General features: G+C 28.3%; 2 protein-coding genes across 2 annotated transcripts; both read left to right on the forward strand.

Annotated features, from left to right (window-relative positions):
- Positions 1–2,806: 2,806 nt before the first annotated feature.
- LOC107028093 lies at positions 2,807–4,201 on the forward strand. Its single transcript, XM_015229147.2, has one exon. The coding sequence runs from the start codon at positions 2,966–2,968 to the stop codon at positions 4,193–4,195; it is 1,230 nt and encodes a 409-aa protein (XP_015084633.1). The 5' UTR covers positions 2,807–2,965; the 3' UTR covers positions 4,196–4,201.
- A 247-nt stretch (positions 4,202–4,448) lies between these two features.
- On the forward strand, positions 4,449–12,247 carry LOC107027722. Its single transcript, XM_015228807.2, has 2 exons — positions 4,449–4,644; positions 10,788–12,247. The coding sequence occupies exons 1-2, from the start codon at positions 4,609–4,611 to the stop codon at positions 12,024–12,026; spliced, it is 1,275 nt and encodes a 424-aa protein (XP_015084293.1). The 5' UTR covers positions 4,449–4,608; the 3' UTR covers positions 12,027–12,247.
- Positions 12,248–13,914: the final 1,667 nt, after the last annotated feature.

The raw sequence follows: 13,914 nt of genomic DNA on the forward strand, positions 1-13,914 counted from the left end.
CTGCTTTATTTAGTTATTACTATGTATAGGTAGTTTTAGCAGTTACTTAGCATTTAGCCAGTTACATAGAAGTCAAGATAGTTATTAAGGAGGACAGACAGTTTATTCTGGAGGATTGGGATTTGGTTCTGCAGACTAGAGGGTAAGGTATATGGAAAGGGGAAAATGGAAATAAACACAAAATCAAGCAAATGACCTTGACGGTAATAACAAGTTGCATTTCTCGTTTCATAACAAATTCGGCCACTATTTATGCGCTTACAGAAACTTGAGTTATGTAAAGAATTGCTTTCCGGGCCATTACAATTTACGTTTTCAAAAGGCCGATAAATTAATTAATTTGTTTTCCATGATTCTTATTTCAAAAAGGAAGATACATTTGTTTTTGTCTAGAATGAGTGTCCTTATCTTGTTGTTACTATGTTTTGTTGTACCAAGCATGTTAATTTTAGCATCTCATCAATTTGGTTTAGTTTTGATCTTCCTAAACATTCCACAATTTAGCATGAAGTTCTATTTTTTTCCAACAAAGGGTAAAATTCAATTCATAAGTTTTTAAATAAGAAAGTTATTAAGAAACTGATAGGCAAGCTCAAGAAATCACGTCCCGTTTTTATCGATTCTTAATTCCATTTGTTCGAAGTCCTTTACATTTGGCTAAATGATAAAATATATAAAATTATGGAGATTTTCGATAAAAAATATGGTTAAATTTAGAAGGTTATATGCAATTATTTTCATTTGGATGGATCAATACCACGGTTAGATTTAGAAAGGTCTAATACAGTTAATTCAATAGATTAAACGATGTACTGTTCGAAACCACTGTAAGTTTTCCATTGTTATATCAACACCCTTATCTATTTACTAGTTAGGTTTACTTTTTGTAAAGTTCAGAATCATTCACGGGTTTCTTGTCTGTGCTTTTCTGGTGTTTGCGGAAATCGTATAGTGTATTAGATAATGAAATCCATAAAACAAGTATAATCAAACTTATAATTTCACACTTAATCTGACTTGCCTTTCAGCTTTATTAATATGTAATAGTACCCTTTTTTCTTTGAACGTATTATTCTCTTCTTACAAGTTTGTAGCTTATGTGACATGCATTTTTGTAGTGATTGTTTTCTAGGGTTTGAAGAGTCAAAGATAGTTCTTCTCCACAGTATTTATGTGAATAAAGTTCATTCAATAACTAGGTCATGTAAAGTTTAATTATTTTCTATCTCTCTAAGTTGTAAAATATAAAGATGAAGATGTTACAGCTAGAAAAATTGTTGATAAAAAATTAATCGAGAAGCAAAAAATATAAAGATACAAATATGGGATAAAATACTAATAATAGAAGAAATCTATAATTTTGAGTTCACAACAAAAGATATGTTACTAGGAATGCCATTTTTAGATAAATTTTACCCACATATAATAACAAAAACACACTGGTGGCTTACTACACCATGTGGCAATAAAATAGGAGCAAAAAGGGTAAAAAATAAACAACGAAAAGCTATGGAATGGATAAAAGGTAGTGAAAAAATAAACCAAGAAATGAAAAATATAGATAAAGAACAAGAAACGCAATTGGAAATAATCATATTTACAATAGACAGAGTTCAAATAATTAATGAACAACTAAAACAACTATACAATGAAGACCCATTACAAGGATGGGAAAAACATAAAACAAAGGTAAAAATTGAGCTAATAGACGAAAATAGCATAATAACACAGAAACCGTTAAAATATAATTTCGATGATTTACAAGAATTTAAAATACATATAAATGAATTACTGGAAAAGAATTATATACAGGAAAGTAACAGTAAGCACACAAGTCCAGCATTTATAGTTATAAAACACAGTGAACAAAAAAGAGGTAAAAGTAGAATGGTTATAGATTACAGAAATCTAAACGCCAAAACTAAAACATACAACTACCCAATACCAAATAAAATACTTAAAATAAGACAGATACAAGGATATAACTATTTTAGTAAATTTGACTGTAAATCAGGATTTTACCATCTAAGACTAGAAGAAGAATCTAAACAATTAACAGCATTTACAGTACCACAAGGATTTTATGAATGGAATGTATTACCATTTGGATATAAAAATGCACCAGGTAGATATCAACATTTTATGGATAACTGTTTTAACCAACTAGAAAATTGTGTTATATATATAGATGATATATTATTATATTCTAAAACACAAGATGAACATATAAGATTATTAGAAAAATTTATACATATAATCAAACACTCAGGTATAAGCTTAAGTAAAAGTAAAGCAGAAATTATGAAACCACAGATAGAATTTCTAGGAATACAAATAGATAAAAATGGAATAAAAATGCAAACTCACATAGTACAAAAAATAATTACTATAGATGAAAATATAGATACAAAAAAGAAATTACAATCATTCTTAGGATTAGTAAATCAAGTAAGAGAATATATACCAAAATTAGCAGAACATTTAAAACCATTATACAAAAAACTCAAAAAAGATATTGAATATCATTTTGACAACAAAGATAAAGAACACATAAAAAATATTAAAAAATTATGCAAAAAATTACCAAAATTATATTTTCCTGATGAAAGTAGAACATTCACATATATAATTGAAACAGATTCAAGTGACCACAGTTATGGAGGAGTACTAAAATATAAATATGACAAAGAAAAGGTAGAACACCATTGCAGGTATTGCTCAGGATCATATACTGAGGCACAAACAAAATGGGAAATAAACAGAAAGGAATTATTTGCATTATATAAATGTTTATTAGAATTTGAACCATATATAGTTTACAATAAATTTATTGTAAGAACAGATAACACACAGGTAAAATGGTGGATAACAAAAAAGTTAGATGATTCAGTTACAACAAAAGAAATAAGGAGATTAGTATTGAATATATTAAATTTTACATTTACAATTGAAATTATAAAAACTAATGAAAATCTCGTTGCAGATTACCTATCAAGAAAAAGGAACACAAACTGAACCAGATACAACAGAAGAAATACTCAAAGCTATTAATACACTTTCTACGAAGGTGGATAGTATGGGAAAAGAGTTACAAAATCTAAAAGCTAATAGTCAGCAGCATGACTATAAATATGCGGAGCTACGCCAACATGTAGAGTTACGTCGATCGGAAGACGCTAAAATTCCAGAGCTACAAGGAGACGATGGGAAACTCCGAAAAACCCATAACAATGTTTGTTTAGATACAGCTGCAGGTACAAGCAAAAGAATTAATACAAATTTAAACCAGCTATTTGCAAAACCATTTACCCAAAAACCACAAATGCAGATACCAGCAGAACCACAAACATCTACCTATGCAATAAGCCTACAAAATGACAAAAAAAGATACAACTATATTACCCAATCTTACATTGAAAACATACACAAAATTCAGACATATCTAAACCTAAACCCAAGATCCACACAAACAAAAACTCCCGAAGAAGACTATATAACCCAGAAACTACAAGGATATAACAAACTTATTGCACAACCTAAGACCAACCCCAACCTAGTAAAAACATGTTATAACTACGGACTATTAAATACAGTATACACATATACCGGAGAAGAAATAGCCGGAATACCAGAACTACATAGAGCATTTTTAACATATAAAAGAATTACCAAAGGAAATTTATTCTATATAAAATGTTATACAGCACCAGCAGAGATACTATACGAAGAGATAAAATCACCAATACAGGTGGTAAAGATAGGATTAACCAGAGATATGATTATTCCAGAAGAGATAGAAAAACAAAATGAGATACCAAAAGTAGAAATACCTAACTTTTATGCAAATAAAAGAATAATTGGTATAGCTACAATTATACAAGAGTTAGCAAACAATTATTTAAATGGCAATGCCATTTGGAGCTATTATGCAAGAGATCAGGTGATGATTTATGCAAACTCCAAAGAATTAAGAAAATCAGATATGGATGAAGTTCAGAGATGGATTTTGTCATTGCTAAAACCAGAAGAACAACCATCTACAAGAGCTTTGAAGAAAGGATTTATTTCAGAAGAATTATTAGTAAGATATTGCAAACTTATCAGCAACAAATACCCAGATCATAAATGCTCCAAGTGCAACGGAGAAGATAATGTGATACCTACAGTTGATTTAGGATACCTACAGTTGATTTAGGATAAAGAACGAATCTATAAAAAAAAAAGTTATTATTATTGTTGTTATTATTATTGTTGCGTCGGCTGAATATCAGCCATATGTATAAAGTAAGAATCTTTTAATTTTGTCGTATAGCGTCGGCTGAAAAGCCAATAATGTAAAAAGTCATAAAGTAAACAGTGTTAGTGTCGGCCAATAATAAAGATAGGCCACTAAGTTTTGTTTTTTGCGTCGGTCGAATGTAAAAAGACCAAGTGTAAAGTAGATGTCGGCCATTTTGGTCAAAAGTGTGAAATTTTTGTATATAAATAGAGGGCTTCCCCTCATAAATAAAATCATCAGTCTTCCACTACTCTCTTCTCTCTACAATTATTCCTCTTTAACGCTTCCACCCAAAATTGGTATCAGAGCTAGCTAGTTAAATAATAACTATGGAAAATTCTGGAGCTACAAATCTACAAAAACAGGTATACACTCTTAAATTTATGAGTAGCTAAACAAATTTATTCCTGAAAATCTCTTGTTAATTATAATTATTTATCATGTTCTAATAATGTTATAATAAGCATCTTTAGAAGGTTTGCTACAGAAATATTCTATGAACAAGTATGCCCAGACTATGCCATCCTAAAGTTGAAACCGGTAGGCAAAGAAGGCCGTTTAGGGGAGTAAACAGAGTTGAGGCGCTGTTAGGGTAACTAATCAAAGAAGAAAGCTGTAGTAGTGACTAGACGAGATGATTATTAAACCATTATTATTACATAATAAGTAAGTATAATTTATTAAGAGGTTGAAAGGAATAAAACTTTTAGCAAAAATGAATAAAATGAGTACCTACTTAATTGATGATAATGATGAATATAAGATATTACTACTTTATATATTAAAAAATCTTAATACTGACATAAAAAGAGAAATTTATGATAAATTGGTAACATATGAAATAATAGAGATAACAACTCAAGGTTGGACTCAGTTAACCATACAAAGTATACAGGATGAACTTTATTATGATATGTATGATTTATATGATGATATAGATACAGACTAATGATAAATTACGAATATTTACAATATTGGGTAAAAACTATAGAAGATATAGATCTACATGAAAAATTACTAATAGAAAATCTATTCGATTATTTGAGAACTAGAGAAGTTGAACATCTAGAATATATTACAAATAATGCTAATGAAATACAACGATTAGATCTACTTAAAAGAGAATATTACAGAAAGACATTTTATGAAGGATAATATAATACCAAGCAAAGAAACTAAAATAACAACAAACAATATAGGTAAAAAAATAAGAAAAACATGGAAAAAATTAAGACCCTTATATATAGAATATGAACTATCACAACTAGTCAAAACAAGTAATAATGAAAAAGATCATTTAATAGATAAAATTTCGAAAACAGAATACAAATATGTTCGCTATTTGAAAAAACAGTATGAACAAAGAAATTTATAAACAACAATTAATAGAAAAAATAATGGAAAAAATAACTGAAAAAGAACAAGAATTACAACATAGAAAAAGAAGATTAGAAGAAAACATATTAGCAGATGTATGTAATAAATCGATACTAGTACAAAGAAAAGATATATCTATGTTAAAATTAGAATTAGATTGTCTTGAATATGAGTTACAACATAATATAATACATAAATTATAATGAATAAAGAAGAATTTGCAGTAGACGAAAAAACATATGAAAATCAAGACGGAATGATAATAAAAATAATATTTTCAAATCTAGGAAGAAGATATAAAAAAATAGGAAATAATCTATACTTAATGTTAGAAAGAGAAACAGCAAAATTAGAAGACAGTTTAACAGCTATGGTAAGAATAACAAAAGAAAATGAAGAAATAGACAGATCAAAAGAAATAGAAAAAATAAGAATACAAGCAAAACAAGAAGTACAATACGTAGAAGAAATAAAAAATACAAGAATAGAAGAACTAGAAAAAGAACTAACAAAATTAAGATTATTATATGAAGAAAAACAAAAAGCAAAACAAATAGAAAAAGAAAAAGAACTAGAAAAAGAATTAAAAAATAAAATAAACGAAGTACGACAAAAATTAGATGAAGATCTTGAATTAAATGAAATAAATGAAATAGATGAAAATGAAAATGACCAAAAATCGGAAATAAGTGATATAAGTGAAACATATACAGAAATCTTGGAACAGACAAACAAACTAAAGAAATTAGAAATAAATACAGGAGATACAAATAGACCTAGTACATCAGGAGTTAAACCAGAAAATAGTCCAAGAAATAGTCCAAGAAATAGTCCCAGAACTAGTCCTAGAAGGGCACAACCAACTTATTATACAGAAAGTTATCAACAGTCAGATAGAGCTAATACAATATGGAACAGTAGATTAAATAAAAATTGGATACCAAAACCAGCAAATGAACAATATAATTTCTTAGACCTAGATTGTGTAACAGATATAAATAAAGTAATGTTACTATGGACGGGAAATATATCTAAACAACTGATAGATAACAAAATAAGTACAACAGAAACACCAAGATATATAGAAAGAACATTTGTAGGAACAGTTAAATTATGGATAGAAAATCTACCCCCAGAAAGTTTAGAAGTACTTAGAAATAATACAAAATTAGATGGATCTTCTTTAGCAACAAATATAGAAATATTAGATAAATACGAACTGACGATAAGAAGTGAATTCGGAGGTATGACCACAGATGTAAAAGAACAAAATAAAGAAAAAATAATAAACAGGCAACTTATGACAAAATTAGCTATATGTAAAATGTGCTTTATAGAAGAATACACTTGCGCATTTAAAGAATATTACTACAAAGCAAAATATAATCTTAATGAAGCAAAAGAAGTAAGACACCAATATTTTACAAAATTACCAGAACCATTTAGTACAAAAGTAATTAAAGATTGGGAGAATGAAGGGCTTACAGATACTTTAGGATCTAGAATAAAATTCTTATCTCAATGGTTTACACAATTATGTGAAAGCCAAAAAGAAAAATTAAAAATGGAAAAAGTATTAAATAAAAACTTATCGTGTTGCAAAAATAAAATGGCACCACAATTTGGATGCACATATAAAAAACAGAAAAGTAAAAGATATAAAAATTACACAAAAAATAAAACTAAGTATAAATATAAACAACCAAGAAGAAGATATTATATAAAAAATTATAAAACAAAAAGACCATATAGACCAAAGAGGAAAATATCCCAATGTACTTGTTACAATTGTGGAAAAATAGGACACATAGCTAAAAATTGTAAATTACCAAAAAACCTAAAAAGAAAACAAATTGCAGAATTAATTATAGACGATGAAAAATATATGCAAATAGAATACATAGACTATGAATTAAGTGAAAATGATAGTATATACGAAGTATCAGATATAGAAACTGAAAATGAAGAAGAAAATACTAATACAGATAATGATGAAATAAATGAAGAATAATGTCAGAAAGTGAAATAAAAATAATAACTGAAGAAAATTATGAAAATGAAGAAATATCACATCAAAAAATCATATTTGATAACACAATTTTTGAACAAATAAAAGGAAAAGAATTAGATTTAAGCGTTGAAAAGATACTTGAAACATCCTTATTAAAAAATATTTTTAAAAGACGAAAAGAAGAATATTATGTAGTTAGTCAGAAAGAACATGCCATAGATTGTAAATATACAAGTGGAAAAGCATATATACCTATAATAAACAAACGAATAATAAATAAAGAAATACAAAACATAAAAAATAAAGCAGATATAAAATATGTACATTTAGGAGGAACAGAAATACTGATAAAAGCTTGTTTCAGAGAAGGAATAGATACACCCATTGAAATATATCTAGCAGATGACAGAATAATACATCCTATAGAAAAAAGCGTAATCAGTGCAGTTAGAGGAAATTTAATATACCAAAAATTTAAATTCATAATAAGTGCTAATTACACAGTAGCATTAACAGATACAAACATAGATAAATCATTAGTACTATATTGGAAATTATCAGGAATAAAGTTAGCACCAGGAAGTAAAATATTTACAGCGAGATGTAAAAATCTATATATATTAACCACAAAACATAAAATAACAGCAAGAAATAAAATTGATAAAATAAAAATAGAAAATCCTTTCGAAAAAATAATTACTGTAATAGACAATAATGACTACAGCTATAAAGAAATTGACATGGAAGAAGATTTAGAAATAGTAAAAGAAAGATTAAGTACTTCAAGCGTACCAAATACACTAACAAGAGCTACCTCATCAAGAATGAGTACATCTAAAAGAAAATATGAAATGCCCCAAGAATTATTAGAAGAAATAACACCTAACCACTATTTTATAACAGGAATAATGGATCAAAGAAAATATAAAATCTTGATAAATACAGGACAAGAAGAAAATCATATAACAAGAGAACTAGTATTAGAAGAAGAAATTATAAAAACAGGACACACATACCCTGGATTACCCAGTGAAATAATAAACACAAACGAAGAAACAACAGAAAAAGAAATAATTATAGGAGGAATTCCATTAAAATTACAATTTAAAATATACGAAGGAAATTATAATATCACGTTAGGAATAAAATGGTTAGAAAAAGTTAAGCCATACAAAATAGAAAATGAACAATTAACAATAACTTGTCAAAATAAGAAAATAATCATAAAAAGAACAAAATGAATAATGAAAATATTTATTCTTGCGAAAATTATTGTAGAAGGATATTACAACAGATATTATACACCTATGATAGATACGGGAGCAGAAGCAAACATATGTAAATATAATTGTCTACCAGAAGATAAATGGGAAAAACTAAAAACACCTATGGTAGTAACAGGATTTAATAATGAAGGAAGTATGATAAAATACAAAGCAAAAAATATAAAGATACAAATATGGGATAAAATACTAATAATAGAAGAAATCTATAATTTTGAGTTCACAACAAAAGATATGTTACTAGGAATGCCATTTTTAGATAAATTTTACCCACATATAATAACAAAAACACACTGGTGGCTTACTACACCATGTGGCAATAAAATAGGAGCAAAAAGGGTAAAAAATAAACAACGAAAAGCTATGGAATGGATAAAAGGTAGTGAAAAAATAAACCAAGAAATGAAAAATATAGATAAAGAACAAGAAACGCAATTGGAAATAATCATATTTACAATAGACAGAGTTCAAATAATTAATGAACAACTAAAACAACTATACAATGAAGACCCATTACAAGGATGGGAAAAACATAAAACAAAGGTAAAAATTGAGCTAATAGACGAAAATAGCATAATAACACAGAAACCGTTAAAATATAATTTCGATGATTTACAAGAATTTAAAATACATATAAATGAATTACTGGAAAAGAATTATATACAGGAAAGTAACAGTAAGCACACAAGCCCAGCATTTATAGTTATAAAACACAGTGAACAAAAAAGAGGTAAAAGTAGAATGGTTATAGATTACAGAAATCTAAACGCCAAAACTAAAACATACAACTACCCAATACCAAATAAAATACTTAAAATAAGACAGATACAAGGATATAACTATTTTAGTAAATTTGACTGTAAATCAGGATTTTACCATCTAAAACTAGAAGAAGAATCTAAACAATTAACAGCATTTACAGTACCACAAGGATTTTATGAATGGAATGTATTACCATTTGGATATAAAAATGCACCAGGTAGATATCAACATTTTATGGATAACTGTTTTAACCAACTAGAAAATTGTGTTATATATATAGATGATATATTATTATATTCTAAAACACAAGATGAACATATAAGATTATTAGAAAAATTTATACATATAATCAAACACTCAGGTATAAGTTTAAGTAAAAGTAAAGCAGAAATTATGAAACCACAGATAGAATTTCTAGGAATACAAATAGATAAAAATGGAATAAAAATGCAAACTCACATAGTACAAAAAATAATTACTATAGATGAAAATATAGATACAAAAAAGAAATTACAATCATTCTTAGGATTAGTAAATCAAGTAAGAGAATATATACCAAAATTAGCAGAACATTTAAAACCATTATACAAAAAACTCAAAAAAGATATTGAATATCATTTTGACAACAAAGATAAAGAACACATAAAAAATATTAAAAAATTATGCAAAAAATTACCAAAATTATATTTTCCTGATGAAAGTAGAACATTCACATATATAATTGAAACAGATTCAAGCGATCACAGTTATGGAGGAGTACTAAAATATAAATATGACAAAGAAAAGATAGAACACCATTGCAGGTATTGCTCAGGATCATATACTGAGGCACAAACAAAATGGGAAATAAACAGAAAGGAATTATTTGCATTATATAAATGTTTATTAGCATTTGAACCATATATAGTTTACAATAAATTTATTGTAAGAACAGATAACACACAGGTAAAATGGTGGATAACAAAAAAGTTAGATGATTCAGTTACAACAAAAGAAATAAGGAGATTAGTATTGAATATATTAAATTTTACATTTACAATTGAAATTATAAAAACTGATGAAAATCTCGTTGCAGATTACCTATCAAGAAAAAGGAACACAAACTGAACCAGATACAACAGAAGAAATACTCAAAGCTATTAATACACTTTCTACGAAGGTGGATAGTATGGGAAAAGAGTTACAAAATCTAAAAGCTAATAGTCAGCAGCATGACTATAAATATGCGGAGCTACGCCAACATACAGAGTTACGTCGATCGGAAGACGCTAAAATTCCAGAGCTACAAGGAGACGATGGGAAACTCCAAAAAACCCTTAACATTTGTTTAAATGCAGCTACAGCCAGCACATCTACAGCAGGACAACCTACAAAAAATGAGGAGACTAAAATAAAATACACAAATACAAACTTGAATAAGTTATTCTCAAAACCGTATACACCTCAAAGTACCCAGAAAGATATATTCATACCACCACAAATAAATACCTACAAAGCCAGCCTAGATTCAGATAAACAAACATATAACCACATTACCAGAATGTATATAGAAAATATATACAAAGTACAGACTTTTCTAAACAAAAACCCTAAAGCCAAAAATACGAGAAACCCTGAACAAGACTACATAACCCAACATCTACAAGGATACAATAAACTAATTGCACAACCAGGAACGAATCCAAACCTAGTAGCAACTTGCTACAATTACGGACTAATAAGCACAGTATATACTATTACTGGAGACGAAGTAGCTAAAATACCTGAGCTACATAAGGCACTTCTGCAATATAAAAGAATAACTAAAGGAACTTTATTTTATATAAAGTTCTACTCAGCAACAGCAGAGATACTATATGAAGAAATTAAACCTACAATACAAGTTATTAAGATAGGTTTAACCAGAGATATGATAATACCAGAAAAAATAGATATACAAGAAGAGATACAGAAGGTGGATATCCCAAATTTTTATGCAAACAAAAGAACTATTGGGATAGCTACTATATTAAATGAGTTATCAAACAATTACCTAAATGAAAATGCAATTTGGAGTTATTACAACAGAGATCAAACAATGATATACTCCAATTGTAAAGATATAAGAGTAGCAGATATGGAAGAAGTACGACAATGGATATTAAGTCTACTGAAACCAGAACAAATACCTACAACAAGGGCTATCAGGAAAAATTTCATTTCTCAAGATTTGATGACCAGATATTGCAAACTGATCGGACAAAAGTATCCAGACCATCTATGTTCAAAATGCAATGGCGAAGATAACTATGTCCCGGGAGTACAACTGGAGTAAACTAAGGAGAAGAAGATAAGACATAAAGATATGTGTACAAATTAGTCATAATCATTGTCGGCCATATATAAAAATGTAAAGGCCATTAAATAAAATAGAATATAGTATGTCGGCCATTTGGCCAAAGTTTATTTTGTTTTCTTGTAAAAAAGTCGTAAAGTAAATAGTGTCAGTGTAAATAGTAAGAGTCAAGTTACTGTGTAAATAGTAAAGGTCAAGTAACTGTGTAAATAGTAAAGGCCAATCGTCTTTTAGCAAAGATGAAAGGTCATTATGTATGTATATGAATAACTAGAGTTTCAAAGAGGATCTAGGTTGGAACCTTAGAAACCTAAACTTAGTCTTCCTCGAGGTTTTTTTAGAGTTTGGGAGATTTGATAGCATCGAATATGGGAGAAAATTAGTATTTAATCTAACATACTCCCCTAATAAAAGTTAAATGTTCATGTTTAGGATTTCCATCCTTGGATTTCATGTAAAATGGTGAGTCCATGAGGCTATTCCATAGCTCGTGGAATGATCCACAGCTCACAGGATGATCCACGAATCATGAAGAACCTCCTTGGAAGTATGGTTAGGGTTGATTTTTAAATGCCAACTGTTGAGTATTCGTTTGTTCGAAATATGGGGTGTTACATTTCTTTCTTTAAGTGTAGCTTTGATAACAAGTAAATTTTTGTTTTTTCTATTATGGTATTATTTATGGCTTTCAAGTTTTTAGTTCGATTATTTGCATTTTTGTTAAGTTTGTATTCTAAGGTTTGAATAGTCAATGTTATTTCTTATGTGCAGTATTTATGTAAATAATCTTCACCTATTAATTACCAAGTTGTTGAGTGTTGCTCCATTTTTTGATTAATTTGAAAGAGAGAATAAGGTTTTCTTATTTGCATCTTACCAAAATTGTAGGCAAATGAAATGTAACAAAGATGAAGTTGTTAAGACCAAATAAATTGATGAGGAAAAATTACCCTAGAAGGACATTGTTGAAGTTCAAAAGTTTGCTTTGAAGACTCAAAATAGGTATCTAGCGTCAAATGGTAATTCCTAGTCCCGGTAGATTATCAATGTTTATGTTGCTCATGAGAAGAAGACTAATGTGGAAGTGGATTTTTCTCGTGTCCTTTCTGTAGAACCCTCAACTAATGATGAAACAATATAATATAATATTACACAAAGCTTGCTCAAGCTCTTAATATAAATCAATTTGTTCTCTTAAGATTATATCTAACGCTCTGAGTTTGTTGCCTGATAGAACCAAAAGAATGATGTAGGAAAATAAACATGGATATTCTACTTCCAAAATGAATCTTCTTAATTCATAAGAAGTTATGAGTGCAATGTACTAGGAGGCATTTTTGAAGAAAAGTAATTCAATCATGAAAACAAATGCATGTTTTGATCATGATTCAGTTTCCACTTGTTCAAAAGATGATAAGCTATTAAAAAGGAGAGGAATGTCTAGGCGTTTAGGAGAATTGTACAATTTAGAAATTTACAATATGTAAGTGAATAAGGCTGGGATGGAGATCAATAAGATGTAGAAACAACTTTTCCAACTTCAACTTAGAATGAAAATATATGGAAAAAAGAAGAAACAAACTTTGCCCATCTTTAGTGCTCTACAACTACAATTTAAGTCTATGAATATTCGTAATCAAGACTTTCATAATTTTGACAAGTAAAAAATGTGGCCAATTGGAAAAATTATACACTTGTCAAAATTATGGAAGTCCAAATCAAGAACCATCATTGACTTAGCTTCTAGTTCAAAATCAACAGGATCACTACATACAGACAAAGTTAGTTTCTTATTTTCCACTTCTTTTTCCGTCTTAGATGAAGTTGGAGATGTTGTGCTCTTTTCTCTAAGATTCTTGTTGATCTC

This window comes from Solanum pennellii, chromosome 8 (genome assembly GCF_001406875.1).
Source record: "Solanum pennellii chromosome 8, SPENNV200".
Classification (NCBI taxonomy): domain Eukaryota; kingdom Viridiplantae; phylum Streptophyta; class Magnoliopsida; order Solanales; family Solanaceae; genus Solanum; species Solanum pennellii.